The 19,593-nt window shown below is 30.7% G+C and overlaps 2 protein-coding genes and 1 long non-coding RNA gene across 4 annotated transcripts; 1 reads left to right on the top strand and 2 right to left on the bottom strand.

The window, feature by feature from the left end:
- Positions 1-1,515: 1,515 nt before the first annotated feature.
- Positions 1,516-5,873, top strand: LOC114313031 (protein FAR1-RELATED SEQUENCE 5). The gene is made up of 6 exons (XM_082876920.1): positions 1,516-1,629; positions 2,920-5,037; positions 5,309-5,377; positions 5,492-5,554; positions 5,661-5,729; positions 5,844-5,873. The coding sequence occupies exons 1-6, from the start codon at positions 1,516-1,518 to the stop codon at positions 5,871-5,873; spliced, it is 2,463 nt and encodes an 820-aa protein (XP_082733046.1).
- Positions 5,874-7,554: 1,681 nt separating this feature from the next.
- Positions 7,555-11,113, bottom strand: LOC145792205 (uncharacterized). Its single transcript, XR_014331591.1, has 2 exons — positions 10,714-11,113; positions 7,555-8,106 (listed from the first exon to the last, which is right to left on the bottom strand). It is a non-coding gene; the product is annotated as an uncharacterized LOC145792205 (long non-coding RNA).
- Positions 11,114-17,114: 6,001 nt separating this feature from the next.
- On the bottom strand, positions 17,115-18,765 carry LOC114313058 (basic helix-loop-helix (bHLH) DNA-binding superfamily protein). Of its 2 annotated transcripts, none has more exons than XR_014331590.1 (2): positions 18,342-18,765; positions 17,115-18,193 (listed from the first exon to the last, which is right to left on the bottom strand). XR_014331590.1 is itself a non-coding variant. In XM_028259389.2 (2 exons), the coding sequence occupies exon 2, from the start codon at positions 18,037-18,039 to the stop codon at positions 17,392-17,394; it is 648 nt and encodes a 215-aa protein (XP_028115190.2). In that variant the 5' UTR covers positions 18,040-18,105; positions 18,342-18,482; the 3' UTR covers positions 17,115-17,391. The 2 variants fall into 2 exon arrangements, 1 of the variants encoding a protein (XP_028115190.2); XM_028259389.2 differs by having other exon boundaries at positions 17,115-18,105; positions 18,342-18,482.
- Between the last annotated feature and the right edge of the window lie 828 nt (positions 18,766-19,593).

Here is a 19,593-nt window from a genome sequence, read left to right as displayed (position 1 = left end):
GAAGTGGGGATGATTTAATTCCAAGTGGTTTGGCTTAATAGGAAGAGAGGCAAACAAAAGGTTTATTACCTAAAAGATAGTAGGGTTGAATTCTAATAAGATCAAATATTAGGTCATTAAAAGTTTATCCAATTATTAATTTTAAAATTTCAAAATTATAAAAATATGTGTAAATTGTTTCGAATATTTTATAATAATAATAAATAAATGAGTAAATAAAAGAGAAGTGGAGATGATTTGAGACACAAATGTCAAATGGGGAGTGATGGGCTTTAATAAATAGGGCACATGGGTTATATGTGTGTGTGTTCTGGTGTTTGTGTGTTTTTTGGCACGTGAAACCATACAAAATACTTAGACATAAAATTATAAATATGAATATAAATATTTTAAAATGAATAATGTTATATGTATCAATTTAGTATATTAACTAGTATATCAATTAATGTTGTGACATAAGTTAAGAGATTTTTAAAATTTATAATGTAATTAATGAGTAGGGTCAATAATAATGTCATAACTAGTGTTGGTACACTAGTTAGTACACTAATTGGTCCATATAACACCACCGTTTTAAAATACATCTGCATCACATTTTTGATATTTGTGTTATTTAGTTGATTAGTGGTGTTATATTTTTTAATATATTATTTTTATTTTAATCTTTAATGAGATAAAAGTGAGAGAATAGGGAGAGGAAGAATAATGAGTAAAGAGTGAGATTCATTTCACATCATTAGAAGTGAATTAGGAGTGTTCAATTAGAACTTTCAATTAGTGAGATTCATTTCACATCATTAGAACTGAATTAGGAGTGTTCAATTAGAACTTTCAATTATTTTTCATATTTATTATTTTGATTAAGGTTGAAAATATTTTTAATTACATCTTATATGATATTTAATTATGACTCATTATTTTTTTAATTATAATATAAAATAATTTAATTATAAATACTATAAATGTTATAATTTTTTTATAATACACACTTCAAAAAGAATATGTATAATAACATGACCCTACTCTCTATATGAATAGTGTATCTGACCTTACAAAGTTACAAGTACTGTTGTTCTTCAAATTCAATTAAAAATAATAATAATAAATCAATTATAAAATTAAATATAAAATATATATAAATTTAATAAAAAAATTTAAAAATAAATTTTATCATCAAATTTAGAAATAATATATTAGGTGTGTGCGCACACGTTGTTATTATTATTATCATTATTTTAAATTAAATATTTGGAGTGAGGATTTAATTTCGAGTTCAGATCTTCGGCCGCTCTTTCCAGCAGCACTACAAAACGACGTCGTTTTGTAGTGAAAAAACGACGTCGTTTTGTTTAGTTGGTTTTTTTTTTTTTTTGGTTCCGAAAAATTCGAATTTCCTGCCTGATCATTTTGACTTCATCTTCGTCCCCATCTCCTCTGTTTTGCCCTAACAAACCACGCAGCTGGATAGAGAGAGAGAGAGAGAGAGAAGAGAGGCGCTGGAGAACGGAGAGAACGATGGTGGACGGAGGCGACGGTAATGGAGAGAGGTTGGCGGAGGGACGTGAGTCTGGCTGTGACGCGACGATGGCGGAGGGACGCGAGTCCAGCTGTGACGCGACGATGGCGGAGGTATACATGAGTCTCTATATTTCAGTCTTTATATTTCAGTCTATATATTTCAATGATATTTCAATGATATTTCAGATCTTCGGTCTCTATATTTCAATGGTATTACAAATATGTCAGTCTCTATATTTCAATGATATTTCAGTCTATATTTCAATCTCTGTATTTGTATGTATTTTGTTTGGCTGTGACGAGGTATACATGAGTTCAGATCTTCGGTCTATTTTTCTATTTCAGTCTATTTCTCTATTTCAGTCTGTATGTATTTGCAGACATTACAAATATACCAGTGCTATATACAATTTAATTTTTCAGACTAATTTTTCAGACATTACAAATATTAATTTTTCAGACTAATTTCTCTATTTCAGTCGTGTCAAATCTAATTTTTCATTACAAATATACCAGTGCTATATACAATTTAATTTTTCAGACATTACAAATATTAATTTTTCAGACTAATTTCTCTATTTCAGTCGTATCAAATCTAATTTTTCAGACATTACAAAGAGATTGAAAGAGATTGAAATAAGTATATATTATACCAGTGTATATATACAAATATACCAGTGTATAAAAGATACAAAATAAGTATAAAAGATATCACTGGTATATTTGTATCTTTTATTGAAATAAGTATATGTTATAAATGATATCTTTTATACTTACTTTGATTTGCAGACATTACAAATATACAAATATACCAGTGTATATATTAATTTTTCACATTACCAGTGCTTTGATTTGCAGACATTACAAATATACAAATATACCAATGTATATATTAATTTTTCTCTATACATTTCTCTATATTAATTTTTATATATAATTAAGGATTTATATATAATTAAGGATTTTGTGAATTCAGAAATTAGTAATTATAAAGAAGAGTGATTAGTAACTATGATTGATTTTTCAATATCATTTATAACTATGATAGTTATATATAAAAGATATCATTTATAACTATGATCTGGTCCATCATTTCAAAGAGATTTACAAAATTATAAAATAATTAATTTTTCTCTATACATTTCTCTATATTAATTTTTATATATAATTAAGGATTTATATATAATTAAGGATTTTGTGAATTCAAAAATTAGTAATTATAAAGAAGAGTGATTAGTAACTATGATTGATTTTTCAATATCATTTATAACTATGATAGTTATATATAAAAGATATCATTTATAACTATGATCTGGTCCATCATTTCAGAGAGATTTACAAAATTATAAAATAAAACTACCTTAATAAACCACTCCCCATAACCTATAAATCGAATTGCAGGTAATCGAAGAAAATAATGTTGTTAATGAGTTGGCTAATTGTGGTTGGAAGCCAAAATTGGGCATTTCATTTGACTCTGAACAAGCTGCATATGATTTTTATAATACCTATGGCGGAAAGGTGGGCTTTAGTATTAAGAAGCTATATGCACACAAGAACAAACATACTAAGGAAATAACTTCACGGACTTTTGTATGTTACAAAGAGGGAACTCGGGGTATTGACAAGCGAGATCCACTAGTAAAATTTCCGAGACAAGAGGTGAGGTGTGGTTGTCGTGCTCGATTTAGTATCAAGTTAGATAGAAATTTAGGAAAATATGTTGCCTTTGATTTTGTTGAACATCATAATCATGATCTTGTGCCTCAAGAGTGCATTCATATGTTGCCATCCCAAAGAAAAATATCTACCACCCAAGCAATTGAAGTAGAATTGGCTGCAGAATCAGGAATTCCTCTTAGGTCTGCTTATGAGCTATTTGGTAGGGAATCTGGTGGAAGAGCATCACTTGGCTTCACCAAATTAGACCAAAAAAATTACTTGAGATCGAAGAGACAAAAAGATTTGAAATATGGAGAAGCGGGTAGTGTGTTGCAATACTTTCGTAAGAAAAGTTTAGAAAATCCATCCTTTTATTATGTAGTCCAATTAGATTGTGAAGAGCAAATAAGTAACATATTTTGGGCGGATGCACAAATGATAATGGACTATGCTCAATTTGGTGATGTAGTAACCTTTGACACTACTTACAAATTAAATAATGAACATAGACCTTTTGAAACCTTTGTTGGATTTAATCATCATCGAGAAACTGTTGTATTCGGTGCAGCGTTGATGTATGATGAGACTGCCGAATCATTCACATGGTTGTTTCAGATTTTTTTGGAGGCAATGTCAAACAAAGCTCCAAAAACTATTTTCACCGATCAAGATGCTACGATGGCTAAGGCCATTCCCATTGTCATGCCTAGTACAAACCATCGACTTTGTACATGGCATTTGATGCAAAATGCTGTGAAGCATGTGAGTTCCCTCTTTCAAGATGTTGGGGTAAAGGGTGTCTTTTCAAAATTTATGCATCAAATTGATGATGAAGAAGAATTCAAAATACAATGGGACCAAATGCTTCATAGGTATGATGCACACAACAATCATTGGTTGGCGCAAAATTTTGGTGTGAAGGAGAAATGGGGATGGCCATATATTATGAATTCTTGGGCAGCTGGAATGAGTACTACTCAACTAAGTGAATCATTCAATGCATTTTTGAAGGATTATCTCAATTGTGATCATAACTTGATGGAATTTTTCAAGCATTTTGAGAGGGTGCTCTATGACAAAAGGTATAAAGAATTGGAAGCCGAGTATAATTTGTGTCAAAAATTGCCAAGGGTTGCCATTCCAACTGTGATGTTAAAGCAAATGGCAGATATTTACACCAAAACAATTTTTGAGGAATTCCAAAATGAGTACGTGCAGTCCATTGAAGCGTCCATTGTAGGCACTATTCATGATGGTGAGAGTACCATATTCACAATTCAAACGGATGTAGATGGAAAAAAAGATAAGAATGTGACAATGGATAGAGATGGTTTTTTGAGTTGTAGTTGCAAGAAGTTTGAAGTGAAGGGCATAGTGTGTCAACATTGTTTAAAGGTGCTTAGAGAGATAATCAATGCAAAGGACCTTCCTGCACAATACATACTCAAACGATGGACTAAAAAAGCAAGGGCTGAAACTGTGAAAGATAGGCGTGGGTATGATGTGAAGGCTGATGTCAAACTGCATCAAAGCGACCGATATAGGTCATTGATGAATATGTTTAGAGCTATAGCAAGTAGAGCCGCCGAAAGTGAAACTTATCATTTGTCACTTGCAAAAGGTGAAGAATTGAGTGTCATGGTTGAAGACAAATTAAGTGTGCACACTTTTGGTCAAGTGGAGATCACTGAATTCAGAAATTCCTCAGCTAACACATGCCCACAGAGTGATGAAGTAGATTGTCCAATCCAAGCCAAGGGACTGAAGAAAAGACAAGCAACTACTAAGGGAAGAAGGAGGATCAAGGGCGGGATGGAAAAATATATTGCGAAGAAGAAAAGAATGCAATCTAAGCAGGTAATTAATTGAAGTTATGTCTGATTGTTATGTGTTATCAATTTTGTGTTATGTGTGTTACGAAAATAATTTATTAAATAATTTGGTTGTTTGCAAGGTGATAGTTTTTGTACTCTTGAAGGTCAATATGAGCCTCCTGTTGCCATGGGTAATATTTCTAGTTAGGTAATTTTTACTATTGTGTGCAACCTTGTATTAATTTAATGGATTGATTATTCTTGCAACTAGTAGCGTTATATTGATTATTTTTGGTCTTTTGTGATGCACGTAGGATGGTTCTTTTTCTACTTATCAAGGTCAATCTCAACCTTCTTTCGACATGGGTAATCATTCGATACAGGTAATATTTAATTTAGGGTGTTTACCTTTGACATGCATAGACGTTAGGGAAATTGAACCTCATACGGAATTACGAACTTTGTCTTATTCTTTGCTTTATGTTGGTTTACATTAGGGTGTTTACACTCCACAAGGTCAATCTCGACCTCCTATTGCCATGGGTAATATTTCTAGTCAGGTAATTTTTACTTTTGTGTGCAACCTTGTATTAATTTGATGGATTGATTATTCTTGCAACTAGTAGCGTTATATTGATTATTTTTGGTCTTTTGTGATGCATGTAGGATGGTTCTTTTTCTACTTATCAAGGTCAATCTCAACCTTCTTCCGACATGGCTAATCATTCGATACAGGTAATATGTAATTTAGGGTGTTTACCTTTGACATGCATAGACGTTAGGGAAATTGAACCTCATACGGAATTATGAACTTTGTCTTATTCTTTGCTTTATGTTGGTTTACTTTAGGGTGTTTACACTCCACAAGGTCAATCTTGACCCCCTTTTGCCATGGGTCGTAGTAATTACGTTCAGGTAATATTTCATATTGTATGTTTTTTAAAATTAAAATACATTTTTATTTTTTTTGATGGACATTCTTCTTTTATTTGTGTTGGTTTACTTTAGGGTCATGGTCGCGAATCCCAATCTCAACTTTCTTTTGCCATGTGTCATACTAATTATGCCGAGGTAATATTTCATATTGTATGTTTTGTAAAATGAAAACACATTATTACTATTTTTCATTTCATACTTTATTTTTTTACGTTGGTTTACTTTAGGGTGATGGTCGTGCAACCTATATTTCTCGACCTCAATCCCAATCTCAACCTTCATTTGCCATGGGTCGTACAAGTGTACATCATGTCATGTATCCTACATATGATGTGAGCTGTAATTGGTTACATACTTTACATTGAAAATGTAGTATAGATTCTAAAAAAAGTTTAATACATGTATCACTATTTCAGGGAAATAACACGCCTCAGTCAATGCCGCCTGATTCAATGCCTTTACTGTATCCCACTCCGACATCGTTTCAGAAATTGCTTCAAGATAGTACTGCAGTCCAACTGTCACAAGCCTCACATAGTCCTGCTGACAGTCGTGTGGATGGACATCCCTGGAAGGCTTGCACTGAACGATGATGTTATTATATTTGTGGATTTGGGTGTATTTTTTTTTATGTTCGGTGGGATTTGGATATTTTTGATGGACAATTTTTTGTATGTATTTGTAATGTTTTGTGGGATTTGTATAATTTTTATGGATATATTTTGTATGTATTTGTAATGTTTTGTGGGATTTGTATAATTTTTATGGATATATTTTTTATGTATTTGTAATGTTTAGTGGGATTTGAATTTTTTTATGGACATTTTTTATTACACCCAAGAAGGGGTGAGAGTTTAGTATTAATGTATTCATGTTTGGTGGGATTTGAATGTTTGCGTACATTTTTTATTACACCCAAGAACGATGATGTTTTTTTACTTCACATGATAAATTCTTCATTAATACGGTCAGAATCCTTTGTTTGATTCATAGTTTACTTTGTTTTTCCATTTAATTTTTTGTACTGGTTGGACTGTCCACTTAATTGTGGTAATCTTCATGTTATGGTTTCCATTATAATTCTTCAAACGCCATTTTTCACATTTGTTTAAAAATGTAATTTCTAGAATTGTTTAGTTTACATTCTTAAAAAAAAAATGGGTGTTTTGTTCAAGAGTAATTTGAAAGCATTTTATGCATGTTATGAAAGTGCACAGCTTTAAACTTTGCATGCCATATGATACCAATTCTTACAATTGGGATATTCAAAATAAGAATGGAGATGTATAATGCTTTAGTTTGGATGACATCATTAAAAACTAAAATCAATGTTTCTATGTCAATTTGAATTTTAAAATTTCCTGTTTTGATTACACCCTGTAATGTAATGGACAGGTTGAACTTATTTCCAGTTATTTACTGTTTTGATTACACCCTGTAATGTAATGGACAGGTTTGATTTTATTTCCTGTTTTGATTACACCCTGTAATGGAGAAAATACACTTATTCCCTATTTTCATTACACCCTGTAATGGACAGGTTGAACATAATCATAACCATACAAAGTGCACAACATAACCATACAAACTAATTACACAGATTACACAGCTCTGCTGGACAAAATGAACAAAATAACCAAGTGCCATTACATAACCATATAACCATACAAAATTAACAAGTCCAGTTAACCATACAAAGATATAGTTTACCTAACCACATAACCATACAACCTGCCACTAGCTGCCATGGGTCGCAAAGATTACAAAAATATTACATTTTTATAACTAACACGATCACAATTACAAGCAAGATACACAACCCATAAATACGACTCGAATTTTGATTTATGTCTGTTTCCAACTTAAGCATCTTCGCCCTCATAAATTGCAGTTCTTCGCTTTGAAATCGAAGTTGTTCATTCATAAGTCGAAGTTGTTGTTCGGTGACAGTTGACATATTTTCCATTTGCACTACTCCTTCACGTCTACCTTGTGAATTTGTAGGCAAGTACCATCCCATAAAATCGCCGCAATTTTTACAACAATAAAATAATTTGTTTCTGTTTTGTTCCGTCTCCGAAATTTGAATAGTTGCTTTCTTATGACATTTAGGGCAATTTCTGTTGTTGAACGTCAACTGATCTGAGGTACCTCCGTTAACAGTTGAACTTGACATCTGCAAAATTATGCACACAATTCATAGTAAAGTTATATACACATTCAACTTCAATCATATCATTCCTACATACACCTACTTTTCAATCTTTTGGTTTTTGCTTCTTTTTTTTTTTTTTTAAAAAAAAAAACTCTTACGTTGCCCTAAACAGGAAGCTCTGACACTTCCCTCAAGTTAGGGTAAATTTGCTATATTTACATTTGCATATGTATGCATGCATCCAAGCATAAATTATATCTATCAGATCTAATTAATTGCACATTTCATTTAATCAATAAGTGCACTTGACAAATGGATCTATACTTGCATTAATAACTTCAAGATAACTTCAAGATCCAAACATATTGTTGAAGTTATGTATGCCAAACATATTTATAAATTAAAAAAAGAAAGAAGTTATGTATGTCAAACATATTGTTGAATGATTGTGAACTTGTGATATCTCAGTTTGTAATCTAAATCCTTAAACTGGCATTCTTCTACACACATATATAAACACAAACCTTGGTATTTAAATTTTGATACTTTCATATTCTAACATTTTCAACATACCTCTCTGTCTTTCTCAAGAATAGAAAATCATGGCTGCTCTGCTTAATAAACCTATGCTTTTGTTTCTTTCGTTCGCGGCTAGTTTATGGTTGTGTTGTCATTTCTCTGAGGCTGCACTCCCGCGTTTCCATCACCCCTTGAAAACCGATGGCTCCCTTAGCTTTTTGGTGGTCGGAGATTGGGGACGTAAAGGCCTTTTTAACCAATCTAAAGTTGCTTCTCAGGTCTTTCATTTTTCTTCCCTTAATTATTAATCATCAAAATTTTTTTTTTTCAAAATAAAAATATTGGATTTTTGAAATGAGCTATATATGTTTACTTCAGAATTTTCAGGAGTTATTTAATTTAATACCTTTGATAAACACTTGAATGGTATAAATGGACTGATTGTTTTGTTTGGTGAGCATACATAATATTGCCAAAGATGGCATATTTGAATTGAATCTTCCCTTTTGCAAAAAAATAAAATTAGTATCAATCTACTAGGGGCCATGTCTACTAGTATAGCCCAAAATTTGCTCGACTCGCATGAAGGGAATGCTTTAAATGAGTGAGGATTAGTTGGGATTATACCTAATTAAATATCCAATTATCAAACAAAATAAATAAATAAATATATATATTTTTGGCCCCATATCAAGTGTAAGTTCTTCACGTCGATAAAGTTTTTTTTTTATTTCATGATATTTTGACTAATCTTTTGTTGTTGTTGTGTGAAAAAAATAAAATAAAATAAAATTAGTGTTATTATAGTCTAAAAATTAGATTCATTATAAACTTAATGATGTAACAATCTATTAGAATATTTAAAGCAACTCTTTCTCTCATGTCTTGTCTAATTATTAATCAATAATCTCATTTAAATATCATTTGATTTAAAAAGTGAACTTGTATATTATTTTTTAAAAAAAGTAATCAATAAAAAATACATAGTTCTATGTGGCAAAATGATAGCCATATTGGGAATGGACATATAAGAGTGAGCCGTATTCGGTGACTTCTTTAATGACGATAGACTTCCATATATGAGACCATCTTGAATGGTAGTTTGGAAAATGGCTCCTATGTAATTATAATGTGATTCACTTCAATGTACTTGTTTACTATTGTATGTTACAAATCGCATCATTTTCTTCAATATGTGATATCCTACCAATGTGAATGCAACAATGCTTTGGTTTTTTCCACTATTGTAGGATAGGACTACCAGGTTTGGGTTAGGTGACTTTGAGAATAACATAAATTTATTAAAAATTTAAAAACTACTTGAATTTGAGAATTTAGAACAATGTGGTGCATTTGTAATGTCTACAGGTTATAGGAGCATACTTTGACAAACTTGGGTCAAATTCATTTGCAGTTTACTCAATTACAGTGACAGATGCAGATGAAAAATGATTATCATACTACTTTATTTTCTAGTTATCTATTCTGTAATAGAAAGAAATCTATGTTCAACTGAAATATGTTCTGAGAAATAAGAATTTGTTCACCCTGTTCAAATAAAAATATTTGTAATCCTGTTCTTAAATATGTTAAGAAATATGAGCATGGAATTCTGTTTCTCAAACTCTGTTCATCAACCATTGTCCGAATGGAATCTATGAAACATTGTCCTATTTCTCAAACTCTGTTCATCAACCATTGTCCTATTTCTCAAACTCTGTTTTATTTGAACATATTTAAGAACAGAATCTATGGAATCTATGTTCATCAACCATTGTCCGAATCTATGTTCATCAACCAAAAAGAGTATGGGCAAAAAATCTATGGAAAATCTATGGAAAATCGAAAGGGAAAAATCGAAAAGAATGGAAAGGGAGAGAAACGAACCTTGTTCTTTCTCAAACTCTGTTCATCAACCATTGTCCTATTTCTCAAACTCTGTTTTATTTGAACATATTTAAGAACAGAATCTATGGAATCTATGTTCATCAACCATTGTCCGAATCTATGTTCATCAACCAAAAAGAGTATGGGCAAAAAAATCTATGGAAAATCTATGGAAAATCGAAAGGGAAAAATCGAAAAGAATGGAAAGGGAGAGAAACGAACCTCGTTCTTCCAGATCGTCCAGATCTTCTCCTCTCCTTCGTGTCGTCCTGTATCGTCGCCTCACTCTTCCAGATCGTCCAACTCTTCTCCTCTCTTTCGTGTCCTCTGTCTAGGGTTCAAAAATGGAAAGGGGAAAGGTGAATAAGAAGAAAAGAAAGGAAAAATATATATATATATACAAAACGGCCTCACTCTTCCAGATCGTCCAGCTCTTCTCCTCTTCTTCGTGTCTCCTTCGTGTCCTCTGTCTAGGGTTCAAAAATGGAAAGGGGAAAGGTGAATAAGAAGAAAAGAAAGGAAAAAAAAAAAAATATATATATATATATATATACAAAACGGCGTCGTTTTGTAGTGCTGCTGGGAGTGCCGCTGGAAAGAGCGGCCGAAGATCTGAACTCTTTAATTTCTATATTCCTAATGAAAAACACATGGATCCGCCGCTTGAGATGACAGGTGGCTCTCGATAAATAGAGATCACACGTGTCAAGGAACAAAACCCTCACGTGTGATATTGTTTGGTGGTTTTGATCATTGTTTTCAGGTTATTCACATTCTATCACCTATATAAGGGTCTTTTGAAAATAATGGTAAAGGTCAGTTTTTTAATTTTTTAATTATTTTAATCAAAAAAGTTAATGTTTTTATCCAAAACAATTTAGTTTTTTGTCAAAAAAAATCATCAAAAGTTAAAAAATCAATTTTTTATCAACTTTCCAAAACACTACTTAGTTGTCTTTCAAAAGTTAATCCAATAATAATGAGTTAACTAACAAAACATACTTAGTGCACCTTGTGAATTTGCTCCAAGATCAGTAATTTTTTTGTTAGTATAAATGTCTGAGAAAAATGGCAGAGATGCATACTAATTATTAATTATTTAACCAAATAATGATATGTTTGTAGAATTTACCTGTGTGTATGGCCTTGTTTGGTAGGACTTATTTCTATCTTATTTCAGTTTTCAACTTAATTTAAGTTATTTCAATGTGTTTGATTCAGCTTAACAATACAGCTTATAACTTTTTGTAAGTAAAAAATTAACTTATTCTTTGAGTGGGGGAGGAGGACCTTAATTTATAAGTCAAAACTTAACGTATGTTCATAGCTACAAGCTATAAGTTGTTAGGTTATAAGTTATAATCACTTTCCTACAGCTCTGTCAAACGGGACCTATGTAGATTCTAGTAATTATAAAAAAAATTAATAAATTAATTTGTAATTATAACAAAACTGGTGAGTGAGTGAAACATAAATTTGTTGAATTTGGATTTTCAATTTCAAAAATAATTACCCAACTACTCTAATATTTTTATATTCCCTAAAATATAATAATAAAAGAGAAATTACACTCATATTGTTAAAACTCAAAATTTAAATATCACGATTGATAAGAGAGCGTCTTATCTTTAAAATTTGTAATCTCTCTACTATTTATTTTATGGGAAAAATTAACCACTTTTCTCATGTTATATTTCTTTAATTTTACTATTATTATTTTTTTTAACTTCAAACTGCAAATTCAAACAAAATCTAAGGAATGAGTGAGTCACAAGAGAGAGATAAGAGATAATAGAGAAGAGACGGGGGTCGTGTTTTTGGAGGGTACCCTATAGGCTATAGGAGCATTTTGGCCTAAATGAACAACCGTGCTGGGACTCCCAGTGGGATGACCCCCAGCACCCCCCTACTCCACATGGGGCTCTGTGATTGGTAGATAGGAAAAAAAAAATAAATAAATAAAATTTCAGTCAATAAGAAAACACTGGGGGTCACTGGGGGTTTGAAAAACTGGGGGTGCCAATCATTTTTGCCTAAATGAAGGGGTGAAGCTGAGCCACGACTATTACTTGGGTGCATAGATCTCACACGCTGCCCCCATTTGGAGCCTAGTATTAACGGTGGTTTGAAATGATTTAAATAAGTATGTTTTTTAATTTTTTATGAAATATAGATTGAATTTGAAATGATGTGATAGAGAGGTGATGTGACTTAAATATGATAATGACTTTTTAACTGTTTGATTTTTTTTAAGGCACTCCAAACAAGGCGTTAGTGCAAGTGGTGATTTTATTTAAAAAATTGTTAAAAATTTTTAAAATTAATAATTTATATCAAAAGTTAATTTTTTTTTACTTATTGAATATCTTTTATAAAAAATTAAAAAGTCTTTTCAAATATACTAATTTTTTTATATCATATTTTAATTAAAAAATTATTAAAAAAATCTGTTTCCAAACATGATCTTAGTCATTAAAACTTTTTTTTCCTAATCATTAAAACCTTTTTTTTTTTTTTTTGGGAGGGGGTGACTGACTACTTAAGCAACATATATAGCGTTCGTTTGAGATGTTTGTTGGTTTTTTAATTTTTAATTATTTTAATTTGAGGTTAAAAAGTCTTGTTTGAGATATATTTTTTAACTTTTTTAACTTTTGTAAGAAAAAAATAAAATGATTATCATTTGAATGTGATGTTTTGTCAAAAAAAAACTTATTTTGTTATTTTATGACAAAAATAGTCAAAAAAAAAATAAATAAATAAATAAGCTGACATGCCATACATACATACATACATACATACATACATTTATGACGTGGGGGACACCCAATCCATGCGAATCCTTGATGTGTAACACTTCCCTCACAATTACTTTTCTACGAAGCTTGTCTCCAAATTCAAGTAAAGTTCCAAATTTACATGGTTGTAACTTGCGAATCTGTTATGCTTTATTTTTATGATTTAAATTATTTTTTTTAAAAAAATAATCAGACATAGACAATTACATTATCAATTCTATTTTTATTTTTACAAATATAAATCAATCGTGCAAATACTAATTAGCTTAATATTATTACATAAAATGTCTACCTAACAAATTTTATAAATTAAACAATTTAGATAATTCAAACCTAAAATGAGTCCACAACTATACAAACTAGGGGTTCGTTTGGTTTGTATTTTTGAAAAATTTTTGAGAAATTTTCTCTACAAATAAGTTTTTAAAAGTAATCAAACCAAACAAATTTTTCTAAAAAAATTTCTCAAAACTTGTAAACCAAACAAGTTTTCCAAACAAATCTCTCTCTCACACACATCAAATCAATCACTTTTTTCAAAACTCTCTCTCAAAATAATTTTCAAAAACATCTTTTGAAAAAAACCAAATCAAACAATTTTTCGTACTTTTTATCTCTAAAACACATCTCTCAAACTCAAACCCAAACCAAACATACCCTAGACCTTTCGGTCCAAGTCATTAAGTTATCGTTTGGTAAGTAGGTTGGTTTTGAGTTGAGACTAAAAAAACACAAAAATATAAAATAAGTTAAATAAGTCAATAAAATAAAATATCATATTCAAGTTATAATCATTTCATTTTTTTCTCACAAAAAAGTCAATAAGTTTTTTCCAAACGAAACTAATTTAGGTGGACAAATTAATCAAAAAACCAAAAAATTAGACTAAAAGTAATTTTCCCAAACCAACCCTAATTTTTTTTTAATTTTTTTTTTGTGTGCCTTAAGTAGGGGCAATTTAGGAAGAAGATAAAAAAGTTAGCTTTTTAATTTTTTTACACAAAAAATCATAAAAAAATCACAAAAAGCCGGTTTTTAACACAAAAAATTCAAAAAAAATTAAAATTTAATTTTTTACCAACTTTTCAAAACACCACGTAACGTGTATTTAATATCTATCAATTTATTATTATGATGAGCAAGATTCCTACCCACTTTAGTTAGTCGTACAAAATTAAAATCTACCACAAGACCCCTGTTAGAACCCTGTTAGAAGACCACCACATATTCTGATATATTCACATATATGCTTTTATAACAGAAGAAGTGTCACTTTCATTGTTTTCATTCTTTTTCTAATATGCTCAAACTGGTATTGAATAGTCCCAATAATAGTACCAACAGATTTAATACACACTCAAAAAACCAAAAGCTGTGTCACACTTACAAGAGATGGAATAGCAGTAATATTTGGTTGGTTTGGTCCTCATTGCCCTGTTCTTATCCTCATCAACCCCTGCAAGTTCCCAGGACATCTAAGGGTTATTTTGAGAAGTTGGTAAAAAGTTAGCTTTTGATTTTTTATCAAGTTTTTTGGCTTTTTTGGAAATGATTTGGGAAGTTGGTAAAAAGCTGGCTTTTTGCTTTTTAGTTTAATATTTATTTATGGTGTCAAATCAAACTAAAATGACCAAAATACCCTTACCCAACATAAGAGAGTTATTTTTTTATTTATTTTTCATAGGCCCTAATTTGTAATTTTAGGGCTGCGTTTTTTGCACTTGCCAAATGGTTTTTTTGGCTTTTTTGGCGTCCAAAAACGTGGCTTTTTACCATGTTCCCAAAATGGCACTAAAGATGACAAATTTGACACTTTTTGCGTCTCAATTAGACATTATCCTCACCAAGTAATTAATCTATTAAGCACTAGGATTAGCCTAGTGTCAAAAAGCTTGAGCCTCCGTTTGGGTAGTGGGTTAGCTTTTTGACTTTTTAATTTTTTTGATTATTTTAGGCTGGATTAAAAAACTTGGTTTAGGAAGAGTTTTTTGATTTTTTGATTTTTTTAACTTTTTTTGTGAGAGAAGAGTGTAATGATTATGGGTTGAATGTGATGTTTTATTTGTTGTGGCTAAAATAACTTATTTTATATTTTATAACTATTTTAGCCACAAACCAACTTGCCAAACAATGCTATGAGTCTTCTCTTCAAGAGAGTGCATCTCTGAATCTCTATGAGTGGATAATGTGAAAATTACATTCCTCACTCCTAAAGATTATTCTTGTGGGTTTAAGGATTGGTTTGAAAAGTGAGTTGATTTTTTAGTTTTTTAGTTATTTTAACCTGGGCTAAAAAGTTTGGTTTGGAATAGACTTTTTGACTTTTTGATTTTTTTTTGTGAGAGAAGAGTGCAATGATTATGCATTGAATGTGATGTTTTATTTTTGTAACTAAAATAGCCTATTTTGTCTTTTGTGACTAAATAGCCAAAAAAAATCCAATTTAACTCTTTCCAAACGGGGCTCAAGTCTAATAATTACTAATGTGTGTGAGACAAAAAAAAAAAAAAAAAAACTACCTATATGACTTGTTGGGCGAAACCTTAGACAACCCGTTAACATCAACAAACAAAAATTGTACATCCATTTCTATTTTATTTTATTTTATCAAACTTAGTTATTTTAAAATGTATTAATTTTGTTTTAAAAACGTGGATTTTAAATTTAATGAAAATGAATTTCAAAAACTCATATGAATTTAACAAACAAAAAAAATCAAAACTAATCGAATTTAAAAAATAAAATATTAAAAGGTGTGAATTTAGTAAATAATTTCATTCACTGCAATATTGACTATAGTATATATCATGAAAAAAAATATTATGAAAATTTTAATTTTTTATCTTTAAATTACACAATAAAATTTTTATAAAATATTTAATAATATATTTTTTCTTGATACCAAACATTATCCAATATTGATAGCACCAATAGTAGATACAAAACAATGGTTTTACTCCCAATCCATCAAGATCTACCACACCACAAATAGGAATCTTGAATCCCAGACAATGATACAAAGCTTCCATACTGTTTCATCAATAATGCCAGGGAAGAAATATCATGAAAATTCTCTATTCTTAAATTAATTTATAATATTTATAATATTTTATTATATGTTATATAATTACTTTTAAATTAATTTTATAAATTTTTTTAAGATATTTATTTTATGATGCGTAGCATAACAGCTGTTTCATTTATCCCTCAACAGCAACGTAATGGTAATACGATTAGGTAATACGATTAGGCCTTCTGGGGGTAGATTAGGCGACTCCCTGGAGACTTGTGCAAGTTTCGAAATTTAAGAATTATTTGAAATGTTCTAAATAAGTGTATTTTTAATCTTTTTAAATTAAAAAATTAAAAAATAAAATATAAATATTTGGGTTAATTTTTTAACTTTTTATGAAAAAATATGTAATAAAAAATTATAAAAATTAATTTGTAAAAAAAAATTAAAATTGAGAATTGTGCAACCGTAATTGTTGACTTTTAATACATAGTGTTAACTTTTTAACTTTTTGAGTAATTTTTTAACTTTTTGACTTATTCTAGACTTGCCACACTTAGCTTTAACAAATTTGTTTTCCGAATGCCAAACGTTTACTCATTTATTGGTTAATAATAAAATTTATGTAAAAAATAATTATTTTAAAATTGTCAAATTTTCATTTTCTCCAGGTTTATAAACACTTTGTCCTTCACGAATTGTTTTTAAAATCTATTTTTCTTTTTCTTTTATTTAAAAAAAAAAAAGTTCTAAATGCAATTCAGGAAAAAATATTTTTATACAAAAATTAACAGGACTGAGGAAGAGATAGATTGAGAAGAAACGAAGGAGAAGATTTATGGTATGATAAATTGGTTGCATTGCATCCGCCCCCAACATTATTTCGAAATGGCGGTTATCTCTTATGGGAGACGAAATTACCATTTGAAAAACAAAAGAAATATTAAAAAATAAAATAAAATAAAAGGATAGTAATTAACAGAGAAACACTTGAGAGAGAGAGAGAGAGAGAGTTAATAATAATAGTAATAAAAATGAAAACAAATAGAAAGAAAAAAAAGCTAGTAGAAAACAGAAGCAACAATGTAATCAGCTCGGCGGAGGACGAATTGAGCCGAGCTGACTTAGAGGCAAGGAGCTAGAGCCGGAGAAGGACAGCAGCTCAGCCAGGGCACTCATGGCTCTAACCTGCATCTCAAGAGCCGCGATGTAATCCGTTGCTTCTTCTAGAATCACTGGTAACGCTTCTTTCCGGCAACCGGGAACTAACCGCCCGAGAACACGAGCCTTCCGCTGGACAGCCGGTAAATTCTTCGTCTTCAACCGCAAAATACTCACTCTCGGTTTCTTCGACCGGTTGTGGCCGGTAACCGTCACTCTCTGCCTCTTGTTTTTCATGAACTTCAGCTTAAGCCGGTTGGTGAGAATGGCGCGACTCCACCTGGTCCTCCCCTTGGCAGTCACAGCCAGAACTCTGTCAGCGGCTTCGCGCACGGCTCGGCCCCGCCGCGGAGCCGAAGGAGAAGAGTTGTGCCGGACTTGGCGAAGAGCCTGGAGAAGCTTCGACGAGTAGACTTGTTGTTGGGCTTCGGACTTCCATTCGGTGGAGCTGTGACCGCCGTTAGGATTCTGAGATTGATCTCTGGTGGCTACTGCTTTCTTCTTCTTTCTCCTCTTGGACGAGTCCCGTGATTGGTCGGAGTTCGTTACAGGATTCGAAATCAGAGTAGACGCCATCAACACAGCCAATTCGGTACGATTGAGAACCGAATCGGATCGGATCGGATCGGATCACGTATATATCTGTGGATTCAATCACGTGAACAGATGATGATTCCAATCGCGAGAGAGTGAGATTCGACGAAGGATTCAAAGAAAAACAAGGCAATTTCTGTCGAATTTAATCAGAAAGATGAATAATTTCGAATCAGATAAGATCAAGAACATCATAGAGAAATTCTGAAAAAGCTTCGATTTTTTTTAAAAAAAAAAATTATGAACAGAGAATCGAAATGATTGCATCGCGATAAGATCATTACCTGTGGGAGGAAAGCGGATGACCGTTCGAGAATCAGCTTCTGGTTTTCGCTCCGGTTGAAGGTATAGTTTCAACCGATCGATTCACCAAGGGGTTCCAAACCGAGATCGACATAGAACAGATACATACATACATACATACATACATATATATATATATATATAGAGAGAGAGAGAGAGAGAGAGAGAGAGAGAGAGGTGGTTTTGTAACGGAGGGGAAGAAGGGGCTAGTGGTTCGAAGGCTTTAAAGAGAAGCACGCGTCGTTTCCCTAAATATCATATATATAGATCTCATTCACTACTTCACTTTCATGCCCATAGTGTCACCCCTACCCACTAGGTGTACGAATGAACGAACTTTACTTTGAGCTCTTTTTCAGAAAATTTTGGGTTTAATTTTGTAATTATCATCAAATGTATCAGTTTATTGTTTTTAAATTTAAAATTATATTAGTATATTACAACTTCTTAATTATAAATAAAAAAAAAAACCGTATAAATATTCTTTCTAGATAATGAAAGTTTTACAATTTTATTGTTTAGAAATTTAACTATGAAAATTTACAATTGAGAGTGTTAAGTGATTTCAATAATAAGTGAAAGGCTGTATGTGTAATTAATCTTAAATTTTACACCTCATCATTGGAATTTTAAAAAAGTGGTGTTATTTTCACTTATATAGTGTTTAATTTATGAGTTATGTTAGATATGTCAAAAATTTTATCAAAATTTTGGGTCTCTAATATTTTTGTTAATTTATTATGCAATAAAATTGTTGTTCTTTAGTCTATTTATGATATTTATAATGATAAATAATAATTCTAATAAAATAGGTACTTTTTTTTTTCATTAATGAAGTTATTATTTTTGCCGATCAAACAAAAATATTCTAATAAAATAAAATAACTTTATGAAATAAAATAGAGTCTAATGGAATAGAGAATTTTAAGTGATAATAATTCTATAATAATGGAATAATTCTATTTTTAATATATTTTTTGTGAAAGCATAAGAATAAGCATTATAGTGGAATGATTAGTGTTAGTGCACTGATCTCAACATTTATAAAAAAAAAAAAAAAAAACCTGACTGAAATGTTTCAATTTAATAATTACTTTTTAGAAATGACTTTGAAGTCACCTACTATTAATTAGCAAGCAAAGTCAGAAAGAAGATGCTGATTAACATTATGTTTGGATATTGGATTTGTTAAGAAAAAATAAAATTAATCATATATATATATATATTCATAAA

The sequence above is a fragment of the Camellia sinensis genome, chromosome 6 (assembly GCF_055761805.1).
Source record: "Camellia sinensis isolate YWXY chromosome 6, ASM5576180v1, whole genome shotgun sequence".
In the NCBI taxonomy this organism is placed as follows: domain Eukaryota; kingdom Viridiplantae; phylum Streptophyta; class Magnoliopsida; order Ericales; family Theaceae; genus Camellia; species Camellia sinensis.
Note: the sequence above shows the minus strand (reverse complement) of the source record. Positions and strands in the feature narration are given on the sequence as shown.

Bases quoted from the DNA above. Each gene is read 5' to 3' on its own strand.
- LOC114313031 (XM_082876920.1), top strand. From the start codon at position 1,516: ATGGTGGACGGAGGCGACGGTAATGGAGAGAGGTTGGCGGAGGGACGT. The intron at 5,555-5,660 runs GTAATTTTTACT...TGATGCATGTAG, and splicing joins TGGGTAATATTTCTAGTCAG to GATGGTTCTTTTTCTACTTA. The intron at 5,730-5,843 runs GTAATATGTAAT...GGTTTACTTTAG, and splicing joins TGGCTAATCATTCGATACAG to GGTGTTTACACTCCACAAGG.
- LOC114313058 (XM_028259389.2), bottom strand. From the start codon at position 18,039: ATGGCGTCTACTCTGATTTCGAATCCTGTAACGAACTCCGACCAATCA.